The sequence below is a fragment of the Melospiza georgiana genome, chromosome 19 (assembly GCF_028018845.1).
Source record: "Melospiza georgiana isolate bMelGeo1 chromosome 19, bMelGeo1.pri, whole genome shotgun sequence".
NCBI lineage: Eukaryota > Metazoa > Chordata > Aves > Passeriformes > Passerellidae > Melospiza > Melospiza georgiana.
This window is the reverse complement of record NC_080448.1, coordinates 9,386,280-9,402,868: the sequence shown is the minus strand read 5'-3', so window position 1 is coordinate 9,402,868 and position 16,589 is coordinate 9,386,280. Positions and strand designations below refer to the sequence as shown.

Genomic DNA, 16,589 nt, shown 5'->3' with positions numbered 1-16,589 from the left:
GACCCCCGCACGCCCCTCCCGTGCTCTCCGGGGAGGGGGGGCACTGCCGCTTTAAAAGGCGTGGCCTGTGCCGGGGGGGTGACGTCACAATCAGAGACCGCGCCCCGCCACCCCGGCACGCCGCGCGCCGCGCGCCCCCTGCCGACGCGCGCGTGTCCCGCCGCCCCGCCCCGCTCCGTTACGTCACTGACGTCCCCGCCGCCCCGCCCGCTCGCTGGAACGTGACAGCCGCCACGCGCCTGCGCGAGAAGAGGGCGGAGAAGGGGCGGGGCGGGGCGGGGTAGCGCTGGGAGGCGCTCGGCGCACGCGCAGTGGCTCCGCGTGCGTCCCGCCGCCCCCGTCCGCCGCCGCCGCCGCCGCCGCGCCAGGTCCGCGCGCGGGAGGCGGCGCGGGGCGCGCATGCGCGCGGGGCGGGCGGGGCGGGGGCGCGGAGTGCGCGTGCGCGCGGAGCCCGGAGCGTCGGCGCCGCCTGTGCGCGGGGCGTGCGCGGTGCGTGAGCGGCCGCGGCGGGCGCGGGGCCGCCGCCCCCTCCCTCCCTCACCCACCCACCCCCTGCGCGGCAATGGCAGCGGGCGTCGGGTCCCCCGCGGCCGCCCCCGGGCACGGCTGGAGGAGGAGGAGGACGACGCGCAAGCCGCAGCGGCCCGTGGGATAGGCCCCGCCGCCAGCCCGCCCCCGCCGCGCCGCGCCCCCCCCCCGCCGCCTCGACGCGGAGCCGCCGCTGAGGGGCCGCCACACGTCCCCGCCTCGCTCCCTCTCGCCGGGGGGGGCTCTCGGGGCCGCTCCTGGGCTGGATGAATGTGGGAGAAGATGGAGACCAAGACGATCGTCTACGACCTGGACACCTCCGGGGGGCTGATGGAGGTGAGGCCCGGGACGCGGCGGGGGGGTCGGACCGGGGGGGCAGCGGGGCTGCAAGATGGCGAGGGAACCCCCCCAGCCCGGAGCCCCGTGGCCTTACAAGGAAGTGCGGAGGGACGGAGGCAGCTCGCCCGGCCCCCGGAGAGGCCCTGCCGGACACGGGGCGGGCGGGGCGGGCTCGGCCGGGGCTCTGTCCCCCCCCCGATCCCCTCCCGGAGGGCCCGGGGCCGCTGTCCCCCCGGCGGGCACGGGGAGAAGGGCGCTGGGTCAGGGTCCGTGCAGCCCCTCAGAGCCCGCTCTGTCTGTGTGTGCATGTGCAGCAAATCCAGGCCCTCCTGGCTCCCCCCAAGAGCGAAGATGGGGAGAAGAAGAGCAGGAGGCCCGAGAAGGAGCCCAGGCGAAGTGGCAGGGCCACTAACCACGATAGCTGCGATAGCTGCAAGGAAGGAGGGGATCTGCTGTGCTGCGATCACTGCCCCGCCGCTTTCCACCTCCAGTGCTGGTAAGGCTTGGCGCTCTCTCCCTCCGGATCTGCCCAGAGCACCTTCCCTCCGGCCGCTCCCGCTTCCCGTTAGGTCCCGGGGAGGGGGGGGACGCGGGGCCGGCTGGAGCAGACAGGAACAAAAAGGAGGTGCAAACCCCGCTTGGGTCCATCCCTCCTTAGGCTAATCCACGGCGGCCGAGGTGAACCCTCCCCTGGCTGCTTTCTGGAGGGTTGGGGGTCCACCCTCCTCCTTTCTTTTTGTGCTGAGCAGCGGGCGAGAGGCCTGGAGGAGGAGCGAGGCCGCTGGCTGCGCGGCCTGGCTGCCTTGGTGCTGCCCCTGCCCGGCCTTTCGCCCTCCCCAGCGGGAAACTTGCCCACCTCACCCCTCTGCAAGGGTGCCTGGCTTGCGGGGAACCCTCCGGAGGGCCCTGGCTGGAGAGGGGGAAGCCCTGGTGGCGTCTCAGCACCAGGCCTGACGTTCCCAGCGCTTCCGTGCTGCTGCAGCTGCTGGGAATAATGGAGGTTGCTGTCTCTGTGTCTCCCTGCCTCACTGTTTACAATATGGCGACCTTCCTTTAAATTATATTTTTATTCTCAGCGCCATTTTGGCTGCATATATGACTTCCAAACCCTCGCAGCACTCCCCACAGTATCTCAAACGTGAAAATACCTTCCCCGTGGAAATCCAGGCCTCCAGACTTTAACGTTGCCCGGGTTTATTCCTTTCCCTCCTTTTTTCCCTTCCTCCTCGCTCTTCCGACCTGCTTGTCTCATCCGTGGGGGTGTCTGCCGTGAGCTGGGGTCTGCCGGGCGCTCTTTGCTGGGAGTTGTGTGGCTTTGTTGATGGAGGCAGAGCTTTCTGCATGCGGATCTGGCTGCCGGCTGGGAACCGAGGTGCGTGTGGAAGCGGTGGCAGAGCTCGAGGTGCTGGAGGCTGCAGCAGGATGGGCTCTTTGCTGCCTTCCCTCGCGGCTTCCCAAGCTCTCCCAGCACAAAGCGACACCACGCCAAAAGCAGCGCCTCCTCAACTTTCCGCCCCGAAGTTTTTTTCCTTTTTCTGCACCCGGAGCTTGGATGCATCCTGAAATCCCCCCTTCCAACAGTTGACACAGGCGGGTGGTTTGTGTTAAATTAGCACAGCCAGAGTGGATAATGGAGTGGAGGAGGGAGCGGGGCAAGTCAAACAGCTGGAGCTTGGGAGTACAGAGTATTCTTCCTTAGGGGAGATTTTTTAACCACATTCCTTTCTCTCTTTCATGCTTTAGAGCTTTGTTTGCCACCCTGTTACAGCTGTCTCCTCTGCGCTTTTTTTTTTTCCCTCCCTCTGTTGTTTGTTTTTTTTTTTCCTTTGCTTTTTTTCTGATTTTCATTTGCTTGCTGGCTATTCTGCATTTCTATGCTAATTGAGGGTCTCAGAACACTTATTAAACTGGCTGCTGATAGCAGGGGAGCTGGGTGTGCGGTCACAGTTCTGTAGGGAGTGTCCCGTTAGCAGCGTGTAGCCAGGCAAACCCGACAATGCTGTAGCATGCAGCCATGACATCATCCCTCCTACCCTGAGGAAGTGCTACTGGTGGTGGTAGTGCAGATCCTCTAATATTTACTAGCAGGATAGTAATTATCATTATTTTGCATCCAGTGTCCTTGATGAGCTTTAATTTAAGGGTGGTTTTTTTCCTTCTGCCGGGCGTTGTTGCTTTCGGGTGCATCCTGAGCGTTCTCCTAGTGAGGCTAGAACTTCCCATTTTGGAATGGAAGAGCTGTGCCTAAGGCTGCAGAGTTAACTCTGAATCCTAGTTAAGTCTGACCATAAATGAGACCACTTTGTGCATGCCTAAATTTCATGGCTTAATTTGGTGATGTTTTTGTAGTTAGCGAGTGAGAAACAACTGGGTAAATCAGATACCTGTAAAGCTTTAGCTGTGCCTGAGTTAGTTGCAATATAATTGTATAGGAATTTATGTAAAAAATATAGAAAAATATGTGCATCTTCAAGTAGTCACTTTTCAGAACAGAAATGAAAGAGCAATTCTAAATACTCTCTTTCACCCCATTTGTTGCCTCTTCTGGGGTTTCTCAAGCGATCCCTTTGACAGCAGCCCAGACCCTGCTGTGGGAGGTGGCACAGTGTGGAAAGGCTTTGTCTGAAGGCTTCCAGCTTGGGCCTGTTCTGCCTGCTTCCTCCTGGACCTTTGTTGGACCTTTGGCTATGGCCTTCAGGTGACCTAGGTTGTCTCAAAGGGATGCTCAGGTTTTGTTTTCGTGTGTCTTCCCATTACCTCCTACATTTTGCTGGAAGTAAACTTCCGTTATGGGTATAAACTTAGGCATAAAGGCAGCACTTGCAACTTCCTTTCTGCCTCCTTTTTTTTATTTAAAGAATAGTAGCTGTAATGCAAGGCTTGGTTTGAGTCACTTGAATAGCACTGCTGGAGCACTCTGATTTGTGCTGGCAGCTTACCTGTTCTCTGAATATTTATTGTGAGCTTTAGTACCAGATTGAATTTATTATCAATACAGCATAACAAAAAAAGTAGCTTTTAATTGGTCCAGGGTTTGTGATCATTTGATTACAGCTGTAATCAGCTCCCATACAGCTGTATGGGAGGGGCTATATTATAAAAGGAAAGGATTTTCAGGGGTATGATTGGCACAAGTCATGCTGTCAGCTGGAGACAAACCCGGCTCAGCTTCCCAGGAACTCGTGTTGCTCCTTCCTGTGTAGGGAAGGTTCTTCTGTATCAAGTTGTTTAAGCCTGTGGTGAGGAAGTTGGCTTTGCTAGGTGTGTGACCCTCAGACTTCAGCAATTTGCCTTAATTTCAGTTTAGGTCTTAAACCCGTCATCCTCTGTGGAAAACAGAAGGCACTTGGCCAAAGATCCCAGAACTTTCAGAGTCTGATAGTGTTACACATCTGAGGCGGTAAATAACAAGTTTTGTTGGTACACTGTGGCACAACTGCTCTCCTGAATTAACGTGGGTGGAAGTGACTTCCCAAGTCTTCTGTTGGGGTGTCAGCTTTTCCCACAACTCCATTTTGGAGTCACGAGTTCAGTGTGAAGCTGCTATGGGTGCTCTGAGAGGCCAGAGGATTCCAGCCTGGCTGCAGATAAACTGGCCTGGTGGGAGGGATACAGGGAAGTGTGAAATCCCTGCCAGATACTTAGTTTCAACATACTTGGATTAATATCACGGTCAGGTGACTCCTCAGGTTTGAATCTACAGAGAGAGGTTTTTTGGGTCCCTAGTAATTCTTGAAAGCAGGACGTGGGATTTTTAGCTCTGAAGTTGGTGTCTGGTTCTGCTGTTTGCCCACAATCTGCTGCTTTGGGTAACAGTGCAGAGTGCATTTCCATCCTGATGTTCTGCCTTAGCCCAGGCCCCCAGGGACAGTGCATACTCCTTCTTTACATGATTGAAAACCAATTTTCCAGTGCTACTTCTATTCTTTCCCATTTATATCCTCCTCCTGGCAATGTGATTGTTAGAATTCCCTGTGTTTTCTTGAGCTTGTAGTAAACTTGATTCACATTGAAGCGGGTTTGCAAAGTGACTGATGTTGCAAATTCATTACGAAGGATTAGAAAGATCCCCGGGAGAGGAAAAGTTTAGTTAACAAGCTGGGGGAGGGGAGTGACAACAGGAGGGAGAACCAACACAGAACAGTTTTGTGTTTGTTTTTTTTCTCTCTCTTTTTGTTTTTTTTTCTTTTTTTTTTTTAAAGTCTCCCTGCCCAAGTTTCTGGTTGGAGGAGCCCAAAAGCACAAACTTCGCTGAATGCTGCGGTTCAAGTCCCTCTTGTACAATCTCATGCCGCTGGCTGTGCAGCTCTGCTGGCATGGCAGAGTGACCTCAGTCCCTTAAAGCTGACCAGTTATGTAAATGACAGTGCCAGTTCTGTGGCCCTGCTCAGCAAAAGGGTTCCTCGGAGCTGGGTTTCCTCACTGCTGTGCTGGGAGAATTCTGTCCTGTCCCTACCGGGGGCTGCTGCCTCCATCAAACTTTTTGCAGCACCTCCTTGTGTTTATATTTGCAGTGTTTGGCTCATTTCCCCTCCGATTTGGCAGTCTTCACCCAAGTGCTGGTGTCGAAGAACAGGAGTGACAAGAGCTGCAAAGTGCAGCAGAGGAAGCTAAGCTAGATTTTTGGTATTTTCTATGAGTCACATTGTTTTAGTGCTTCGAACAAAGAATGGAAAAAAGTTGTGTTTGGCTGGTAGGACATCGATAACTCTTTCCCCACCTTATTCTGTCTAAAATGCCCTGCTTTATCTTTGGCATTTGTTCTAGCTTTGGGTTTTTACATGAATATGCAGTCTGTGAGGGGAGAAAAACAATGGCCAGTCTATTGTCTCGGTTAATCCTTCCCTTAATGGTCATCTTGGGCTGCCTAGGGTGTTTCAGGTGAATCTTAGAATGGTCTGAGGCATCTCCTGCTGCAATGAGTAGGGGATGTCCAGGAAGGTGCTGGAGAGGCAAACTTGCTACCTAATAGTGGCTAGGAACAGGCTTTCAGTACATTGAATGACATTACAGCTTCAAAAAAGCTTGTAGTTTTAAGTGAAGGAAGTTTTTAGTAAGAGGCTTTCTGTTTGTTTGGGTTTTTTTAACAGTAAATGACTGGCAAACCCCTACTTTCATGTTTATGTAATTGCATATTGAAGGTCAGAGTAAACTGTTCCGTTCCCAACATTTCAATGTATCCATCTTAACCGATACTTTGTTAAAACAATATTGGTTTAAGTATGTGCTTTTAAAAGAACCCAACTTTTGTTTTTATGTATCTCTGGCTCTGATATTTTGGGAGCCTTGGGGCCTGCCCGGGCTGGATCTGAGGCAGGAGGAAGTGATTGCCCTGGCTGGGTTTCTGGCAGCGGAGGGTCACTGCGTGTGCGCCTGCAGATGTGGTAACATGATCAGTCTTGGCAGCTCTGCTCGGCAGAGTTGCACCAATGAGATTTTTCACTCTCCTTATTTTGTCCTAAATCTCTCCGTGCAAAGGCAGATAAGGTCAGCCTAAATCTATGGATTTCAGCTGAGGGCTTCAGCAAATCATTCGCAGTAAGAATTTGAGGAACTCGTGATTAGGTGACTTGCAAATCACCACTCTCACCTGTGTGTGTGGATGTTGCTCCTGTTAAACTGTGTGTGAGCAGGTTTTGCACTGTGGGCAAGAATTGGGGATTGGGATTGAGCCTGCTGCAGTTCCCAGCATCTGTGTGCAGTGGGTAGGAGCATGGCTTTGGGATTCTAAAGGATTCAAAGTTGAGGAGAGGGATGTTTACCTACTTAATTTAGGCTTTGCCTTCAAGGTATGGCTGCTACACAGACTGGTGTTACATCAAACACGTGCATTGTTCCAAGGCTGTTTAAAATGGCACAGTGGGAGGCAGTGGACAAGGAGAATTCTCTGTGTTTTTGTACCTTGGCATAGGAAAGTGCCAGTTTTATGTTGACCACGACTTGTGGAACTGAGAAATCCTTTTTTTTTTGTGCCGCTGTGAGTCCATTTTTGAGTTGACTCCTCAGGAGCAGGAGGCTGCAGCGGTTTGCTTCGAGGTGGGGTTCGGTGCTTTGTTCCTGCTGCTCCAGAGCTGGTCTTTCCTGGTATGTCAGCCTGCAGGCATGACTCATGGGAGCCTTTCACAACATGGAAAGGTCTTCCCAGAGGAATTCCAGCTCCTCCAGGCATTTGCAAAGGAAATTCTTAATTGGATTAGATTCATAATACTAATCTGCTAATGACTGTTTGTTATGGAGATCTTGGCACTATCTTGTAAATATATTCACCTTCCTTTAGCTGCCTTATGTCTTTTTATCACATACAAGCTCGGTGTTGTTAAGATTGTACTGCCGCCAGCAGATCTGATAGTTGGGAATGGGGGACTGCTGTGTTTATTGCACAAGATCTTATAAAGCTCATAATTCTTTCCTCTGTCTCTCTCCATTTCACGGTGTTGTTTAGGTGGGGTGGTGAAAGGGAAGCAGTGGTAATTGGCATGTCTGACATCCGGCTGCACTGCTCTTACCACGGGTGTGAAGGACACCCCGGCTGGGGAGTGCCTCTGTGCAGTTGTCAGTGACAGAACTGGGTATTTTTAGCAAGAATCAGGACCAACCAGGAATTTGCCCCCCCTACAAAAAGGGCCTTTTTTGGGTTGTAGGTGCTGTTGTGGTGGTGTGAGGAACACCTGCAGGAGAGCAGGGCTCCTGTGTTTCCCTGTGTAAGACAGAGTCAATTTGAAATTTCAGTTGTAATGTCGATACTGAAACAGTTTTTCAACACTAACATAAATTCTTCCGTTTATTGACCCACACCAGTGGATGTTAAACTGCTTTTGTTGCTAGACTGATTCACTGGTACGTGTCAGGTTGTTGACTTTTTCCTGTGCTCTGCAGCCTTTCTCAAACCTTGAGTCAGTAGCAAATAGCAGGAATCTGCTGTGGAGAAAGGGAGCAGCTACTTCCAGAGTAGGAAGGAGGTGTATCTCCCTGAAAGCAAGTGTGACAGTCCGAATATTTAGGAAGTGCTGTCTGTTGGAATATAAATCATGTGAGAAGGATGTACTCGTTTTGTTTTTTTAAACCAGTCAGGAAGTTCTCTTGGACTTGTGAAAATGCAAATGTATCTGGGGGATATAACATGGCTTTGTTACAGGGGTATGAAAGAAGTGAGTGTAAGCAAAAAGCATCTTGCCACGTCAGGTTACTGGCTAGACTTGTGATTTTTGTGACACAGATTGTCAGAGCTGGCTTTTCCTTCCTATAGCAATCGATTTGTGCTGTCTCCAGCTCCACTGCTCACTAGATGTCTGCCCAGCTTCCTCGAAGGAACACTGCAGTATCCAGTAACTCTGTAAGCTGAGTAAAAATAGTGTTGTAGCTTCCCTTTAATAAAGGGGTTGACAGATACCAGTTGTAATGCAATCACATACCTTTTTAGGGTATGGAGTAAATGCTCCCTGTAGCCAAAAATGAAGGGGGAAAAAGAAAAAAAAAAAAGGTTGTATAAATCATTCTTCCTGTTGGTGTATCAGATCTTGAGCACAAAAGGCAAAGAGCATCTCAGCCAGCTGGGGGGAATCGAGTGCCTGAACCCAACTCTAACCCATTTCTGCTGACGTCTGCTCTGCACGATCACTGGAAGCAAACTAGATGGAGCTGGAGATTACCGACTTTGAACCCTGCAGAAAGCACTGGCCTGAGGATACAATTTAGCAGGCTGAAAACCCCATGCTGAATTTCTGGCAAGCACTAGTGATTGGTGTGAAACACCTGCCTGTACAGCCTCTGACTTTGGGCACGGCATCATGTGAACTTCCCAGTGATCTCTGTCTAGAATAGCAACAGGAGCAAGATATGAAGGTGATCTGGAAAGGCAGAAAAGAATGTATGCCCTGCTCTAAGGATTTTTTTGTTGGTTTTTGTTTTTTTTTTTTGGTGGATATTTCTGTCTCTGCTCTTTTTTCTCTCTTCCCCAGCGTTCTTGGGAAAGCCTAGTCCACATGTAGATGTCAGAATTACACTTCACTTGTGCCTGTGTGAAGACAAATTCATGCTTTTGCTTTTATGGGTCTGCCCTTCATCCTCTTCTGATGTGCTGCTTTCCTTTTTTCCACCTTACTGCTGCTGTCCTTTCACCCCTGTCTCCTTTGAACACGTTCAGTATGGCTGGGGCTGAATGTGTTCACTTCTCAGAAACCTCTCAGACCTGTGTTTTGATTATTTTTTTTCCCACCAGAGATGTCTCTTCATTTATTGTTCTTTAAAGACAGAATTGGATGAAGTGATTCTCACCAGGGCTGTGTTGTTCCTCAGCCTCCTTTCTTTTCCCTGATGCTGCCCTATGTGTCATCCTGCTTTGAGAAGATGACTTCTAATCTGTTAAGAAGATGGTGCTATAAAGACCTGAACACTTAATAATGAACCTGGACATTGAATTCAGGCTATTGTTACCATTGTCTGCAGCACAGGCATGAGCGATGCCTGGGAAAGAAACAGGAGTCAGGATGTGCAAAATGTCTGAATTTCTGTGTCTGACCCACATTTTTCAAAGTCAACAATTCTTCTATCAACTTCCATGGCTTCTGCTTATAAATACAAAGCTGGATGGTTCCCTAGGCAAATATGTCTCAAATATCAGAGTTCATAACCAGTCAAACTAATTAAAAAATAATAATCAAAAACTCTCACTGCAGTTCTGGTGGTACTATACGCTCTTTAATACATATTTGTTTTTATATATGTATGTGTTTACCTATGTGTGGAAATTTGGTATCTTAAAAAAAAGTACTTCCTTTAATTTTTTGTCAGCTGGACATTAATGAAGGTAATAACTAACAGGTTGTCTAGGGAATGGTCTCTGTGGGCCAGGTTCTTTCTATAAATAGAAGGAACTAATTACATCAGGTGATCACATGTTTACATGCAGCTTATCCAGTTTATTGGGCCCTCCTGCTCATCAGGTTGGAGGCAAAAAACTTCTGCTTCATGCCTTGGAGGATACTTCCCTGATTCCCCATGAGCTTCAGGCCTGCCTGTGCTCGAGGGCACAGGGAGGAGGCAGGAAGGGAGCTGAGGTAAGGCAGATGAACCTCATGGAAGCAGGTGTTTTCTTCCCAGGATGGGAGTAGCAGGAGTGGTTTGATGGATTCCGGTAAATAAGTTCATAGGCATTGAAATTCACAGAATACCCACAGCATTTATGGTTTGGGTATTCACTCCTGAAATGGTACCTGGTTCTTAGGAGCACGGTGGTGCTACTGCCAGAGCCTGGGACTGCTGGCCAAGCCCTTGAAATGTTGAACACAGTGGCAGGTCTAGATAGTAAAAATGAGCACACAGTGAAGGAAATTTTGGGATCTGGCATACCCAGCAAAGCTGCTACTTAAACCCTGAAGAGTTCAAGTCTTCCTCCACTCTTGTAGCATCATGTAGACAGTGTAGTGTATCTTTATTTTTTCCTTGGATACATCTTATTCCTTGCTGTCTGCCCATATAATGGTGTTTTAATCCTTCTTCTGTTTTCTGTCTGTTGCTGAACCCTTATTTCCAGCTCTGGCCATGCTGTTGGAAAGATGCACACTAAGCACATGCAGCGTTCCAGATGATGGGATAATTGGTGACCTGTGAAACAGTCATTTTGGTTCCCTTCCTTGCATAGTGGCAGCCAAAATAATCCTGTCCTGACCTGTTTGGTGGTGTCCAGGAGTCCTTGCTGGATGTTGCTCATTTAGAACTTCTTATGTCCATGCTCAAGACTTTCACTTCAGTGTAAACAAAGCTGTGCTGCCTGCTGTCAAGCTTTTTTTACAAGTTCCCTCAGGAGTTGTTGCACCACAGGTAGAAGTATAGTGTGTGATGCTCTGTAGTTAATATGAATTGTGCTGCTGGCTTAAAGTAAGTATAACTTATAAACAGTATGAACCTAATTGAGGCCAGAAAGTTGCTGAAACTGTTAGTTTTAATGTGATCAGCTCATGCTTAGAGGTCTGTAAAGAACAAAAATTGTGCTGGGCTTATCTGAAGTTTGGTGGTCTCTGCATTGGTGCTTGAGAAATCTTTGGCTTTTTCAGGAAGATTATTGTTGTACAGCTGAGTGTCACAATTTATCCACGTTAATGAGCAGAACTTTGAGACTTCACTGAGTAATTTGAGGAACAACAGTGGAGGAGAGGAGGGAGCTGATAGTTTTCCTAATAATCACCTTTGAGGTAATTGAAATCTGACTTCTGTCTTCAGGAGCTTTGTGTTGATGCAAGAGTAAAAGAGGAAGGGAAGGGAGTTGCAGTGGGGAGGAACTTGCTGCAGGCTGCAGCTGTTGGCTTGTTTGGTGTGGTTTTATTCTGTCTAAGGTAGAGGCTCAGGCTTCCAGGTGTCCTCCTCCAGCCGGCTTTGGGAGCAGCTGTGAGCAGAAGTATGTAACTTGGGCACAGAAAAATGTTCCAAAAAGCTGAATTTGTAAATGATGCAACTTTCCCTGTTTCTCAATGGGGCTCTTGTAAAGCCCTGACAGTGAGGTTGGTTTCCTGGTTTGTTTTAGCTGCCATTGAGGCCCTGCTGTAGGAAGCCAGGGAGCCTTGTTCTTTATGAAGCTGGTAGAACAGCTGTAGCTCTATCCATCATAGGGATAAATAGGAGTCCCATAGAAGAGTTGAAAGCCTTCTTCCCTTATCTGGCAAACATATCTAGCATCCTTCATTATCATCCTGTCACTGAGCCTTGGTCAGTTAATCAAGTTTCCTGAGAAGGAAAAAATGTGTTTGCTTACATTTTTTCATGGTGTTACTATTTTTCCTCCGCACAGGAAAAAAAAATATTTAAGTCCAATTGTTGAAAACAACTGACATGAAAGAGAAGTTATTGAAGAAAGCTTCACCAGGCACTGGTTTGTTTTCCTGCCACCATTATCCCAGCTGGTAGCTTGCTGTATCCTGGTGGGTCCAAAAGTAGTGTCAGCGTGCCTTTGACGCAAGATGGCCAGGAATGCAGTGTGTAAATAACCTCAGGTCTGCTTATAACTGGTTCCTTTGAGAGCTACGGCCCAGTTTGTATTGGAGAAGGTGCCATTCCTTGGAGCACTTGTTTACCTATTTATTGAGGTCAGCAAAGTGAGGAGTAATTACAGGATTTAGACTTGACAACAGGCTTCTGATGTATGAGAGCCCCAGAGTGTGAAATTGAAAAGCTAAGTGGCTTCATGCTATTGTTTGCTTGATAAAAACTCCTAATATGCTCTTGAAATTTTTTTTATTTTGTCATAGTCATTTAAGTTTTATTTAAGGGATAGAGCAATGCTTGACAATGCATCTGATAGGAATTTCAGGAGATGGTTAACTTTCTGAGAAAAAGCCATGAGACAGATATTATATGGCAAGTGACTTCATAGGCAGTGTAGTGGTTTTTGACTAGGCAGTGATAAACATCTCCTTTAATTTTCAGAGGCTTTGTATGAGTTAGTCTTCCAGGTGTTTTTAAGTCAGCCTGTGTTTTTCAGAGCTGTCTTTGTTTTAAATGCAGAAACACATTCTGCTGAGCAAGTTTGATTTGGGTCACACCAAACCCCCCAGGTGAACAGCAGAGGCCACCACTCTTGTCTGTGATGACAGAAGGGGAAACTTTCTGAAATGAAGGGTTAGTGAAAATGTCCTGAAAAGTGCAACTGACTGGTGTGTAGTTGAAAGGAGATGTGTTGTAACCGAAGATAAAGTGGGAGCTGTACAATTCCAGGTCCTGTTGGCAGCAAACACTGGCGGCTGGAGCTGTGCATGCTAATGAACCCATGAAAGATAGGGAGAAAAGGGCTCTGGTGCTCCTGCCAAAGTGCTAATTCTTACCTTGCTTATGAAGATCAAGTGTCTTGCTCAGATTTAAAAATCCGTTTCTTTTATGCTTACAGTAAAAGGTTGAAGAATGTGGTCATACCTAGTCAATTAAAACAGCATTCTTTAGCGCTTCCCTGGCTTTCTGCTGAGACCCAGGCAGTGCTCTCTGCTTGCTGCGAGGCCAGCAGTGCAGGAGCAGCCTTCATCAGTCTTTGTTAGCATGGTGAGCTGCCTTGATGAACAGTTCATTAACCAGGAGAGGCAGAATCAGTCTTTTAATACACTTGCTATCGCAGCTAGACCCTGCCAGTGAGCAGAAAACCTCAGGAGGTTTATCTGAGCACTAAAACCTTTCTGCTGCTCTGAAACGAATCTTTCCCCCTCCTTCCACAGGCCTTTGGGTAGCAACATTCATTAAAATGCTTCTTTAATAGTACAGAGTATGTAGGATTTCATGCTTCAAACCCAGCAAATGGGACAATAACATACATACTTGCAGAAGAAACCTGTTCTGACTCTTCCAGGCGTCTCTCGAGGTTCACGGTGGTATTAATTGTTTCATTGTAAAATGCGTAAGATTGAGGTAACATTTAAAACAAATAACCGGAGGCATCTGGCAGCGCGCGGATCCCTGGCACGCCGCACTCGGAATGGGGCAGACGTGTTCCCAGCAGTTCAGGCACGCTTGTCGGGAGCTTCAGAGGGTGAAATTTCACTAGGAACAAATCAAAGGCTGTGGGTTTTTTTGCCCTGGGGTGTTGGGAGGGGAGAGAGGGGAATGGGCCACATGAATCGGTACTTGCTGTAGAGGCAGATCTAAGAGCTGGTTTTCTAGCAAGAGTAAAACCTGAGCTGTTGCAGGATGCACCATAGGATTCAGCTGGATTTATGCTGCAGCAAGCACACGGGGATCATTTGTTACTCTCCTCCTTCTACCCCCCTTCCCTGCTTCTGTTAGCAAAAGATTAGTTTGGGGCAGGGAGCTACTGCTTCATCCAAGCATTTGAGGTGAAGCAGCCAGGAGTGGAGGCTTTGGTGCTCTCATCTAGAGCCTGATCTCTTGTTCATCCAAGCCCTCCAGGAAATGAGAAACATAAGCTGCAGGTATGTCAGTGCATATATGCAGAGCGCTGCGTTTCTGGAGCGCCTGGAACACTGAGGCCTCTGAAACCCTGCACTCCTCCTCAAAATGGCTGCCAGATGTGTTGGCTCTACTGAATTCCCCAGAGCCTGACACCAGAAATGCTGAGGTTATTACCAGCTTGGTTGTTGCTGTGTTCTTCCTTCAGTCTTCCAGGCACAGTGTTGCAAGAGGGAGTGTGACCCCGGGTGGCTGCAGTACCTGCAGAGGCAGTGCTGGCACAGGGCGAGCTCGGGGCAAGGCTCGCCGGGACTCTGTTTAAACAAAGGAAGTGTGTTTGTTTTCACAGTCCAGGCTTGGGAGCCTGGGCTGGGATCCTGTGCCATTTCCCTGTGCTAGGAGCAAGATTCTCGAGGAAGACAGCCTCTCCCTTTGCTGCAGAGCACAGCTCTTCCCAGCCAGCAAGTATGCATCTCATCCTCCCTGGCTTGTCGGGCCTGGAGATTGGAAAGCTTAACTTGGATTTGGTTTGGTATTTGTAGGTGCAATAAACAGTATGGAGACTCCTGCCATGAACCAACATCTAGCTTCCCATGCTTGTGTGGCTTTCTTGGGCCAGTCTTATAAGCTACTGTACTTCTTGATCCCTTGTAACCCAGTCAGTCCCAGTGGATCCTTGAAATCTGTTCCCCAGTCAGTGGGAAATGGAGCTTCAGAGCAGACTTGCTGAGCTGCCTCTAGCAAAAGTCAGGAGAACTTTTAAAAGTATTATCTTAAGCCACACTGCATGGTAAATGGCTGGGTTTTGCCAGCAGGTACATTTTCCCTGCCACAGTCAGCAGTTTGCACAAATAACAAATCTTAATGATAAAGAGGTGTTGGAAAGTATTTGAGTTAGTAGTGGGATCTGTAAGGAAAGTGTATCATCTAACATATGCTGCTCTGCCTTTTACTGAGGAAAAGTGTTTCTCAAAATAGTCCTCCTTACTCCTTAGTCTAATTTGCTTCGGTTTATTTCTAGCATCAAAATGAGAATGTAATTTCACTGTGATACAGCTTTTATAGTAAATGCAGATCCATGTGAGTAGGATGTATCCTGTGCTTCATAGCCAAGGCAAGCTGGATATGGTGACACTTTTAAGAGTATTTGGGTTGTCTTAAGATAGAAGGTGGTTTCTGCCATTAAGTAAGTGTGCCCAAGGATGGAGTACATGGGAGAGATGGTGGGTAGACCCCATGGCAGCTTGTTCAGTTGGACTCACTGCAAACCCAAGGATGTATGACTGTGCTTGCTGCATGGGAATCTGTGTGGTCTCACATGGAGTAATCAAGTTATTTAAGGAGGTGGGGGGGGAGGTATGTGTGTGGCACACCAGTGAATCTTCCATTTATCTTTGCTGTTCAAGTCTGAGAGTGCTCTGAAACCGTGGAGCTGAGATGGGTGTCATGGAAGACTGGCTTCTTGGAGGTGTCTGGCTAAGTGGATGTATGGGAGAGTGAATCCAGGGAGCTTCACCATAAATTAAAGGAAGTGCCTGGGAGTGGAACCGCAGAGCCGCCCTGGCTCTGGCTGTGTACGTGAGAAGAGTTCCAGAAATGACAGTAAATAACAGTAAAGCTTTGCTTTGTGTTTCTCTTGTAGCAACCCTCCGCTCAGCGAGGAGATGCTGCCCCCGGGGGAGTGGATGTGCCACCGCTGCACCGTGCGCCGCAAGGTAAAGCCTCAGAACAGACACAGCCCCTGCCCTTCCAACTGGCCCTCTGAAACCTGAATCCTGTGGTTTATACCTGCCTCTCCCTTCGTGTGTACTCAGACAACCAGTGCTGCTTCTTTGTGCTCATGTTTGCAAAGGGTTTTGTTAGGAAAGGGATTCAAGAAACCTAAGGGGTCTTGGTGAGACCCTTGGGATATTTTAACTTCACAACTAGGAGGTAAAACTGAAGTGCCTGATACCTTCTTGTCAATCTGTGCCTTTTAAACTGTTTTCCTTCCTCCTCCATTTCTGGAAAGGAGGGAGAGCTGAGGCACAGAGGAAATGGGAATGGCTCCTGTGCTCAAGGAGGTGAGCTGTCTACAGGCAGAATGGGAGTCACGTTAATACAGCTTTGCCATCAGGGCTCTGATTCTACTTAATATGTGTTTTTTAGAAGAGTGACTTCACAGCAGTTGTACATCAGCAGAGGGTGAAATCACAGTGAGTTATGATTTCCTGGGCTGTTGAACAGGATGGGAAGGAGATGATTGGGCAATATTGTAGCTTGTCTTTTTTTTTTTTTTGCCTTGATGCTCTTTCTCCAGGAAGCTGTCTTGCACAATGTAAACATCTTATTGCTGTGACCACGTAGGGCTGCCTAGCAGAGGGTTTAGAAACTGCACCAAGCTATCTAGCAACTGTTCCCTTGAAGTGACACCCAAAACAGATTGGAAGAAAACTGTGTGCTCAGCCTTTTGTTCCTGAAGTGATTGCCTTGTTATGTTTCCAGGGTACTGCTCAGCCATCTGCCAACAATAGAAATGAAGGTCACAAATCGAAAAACAAATAAAAAAGTAAAAAGAGAGAGAAAAGGAGAAAATTCCCAACTTTTCTATATTAAAAATTGCCTGAAAACACTTTGCTCCCTTTGCAGACCATGTTAGTGATGGAGTACATTGGTTCCTCCATATGAGTGATGCTGGAACAGTGCACAGTTGCCCATCCCAGGCCATGCAGCATTTCCTCCTGTTGCAAAATGGATCTTGTGGTGATTGCAATCTGTAGTTTTCCTCTGCTGCACCTTGTTCAAGATTCCTGTCATCAGGAGATAGCAGAATGTTGTTTGTATGTTGTGCTTGTATTCTC

At 48.4% G+C, this 16,589-nt stretch overlaps 1 protein-coding gene across 1 annotated transcript in view; it reads left to right on the top strand.

Moving 5' to 3' along the window:
- The first annotated feature begins 715 nt into the window (after nt 1–715).
- PHF12 (PHD finger protein 12) overlaps nt 716–16,589 on the top strand; it is a 31,534-nt gene continuing 15,660 nt past the window's right edge. Inside the window, exons 1-3 of the mRNA XM_058037626.1 lie at nt 716–864; nt 1,182–1,363; nt 15,392–15,464. Coding sequence (XP_057893609.1) covers nt 799–864; nt 1,182–1,363; nt 15,392–15,464 — 321 coding nt within the window. The 5' untranslated portion in view covers nt 716–798. The remainder of the gene's footprint in view (nt 865–1,181; nt 1,364–15,391; nt 15,465–16,589) is intronic.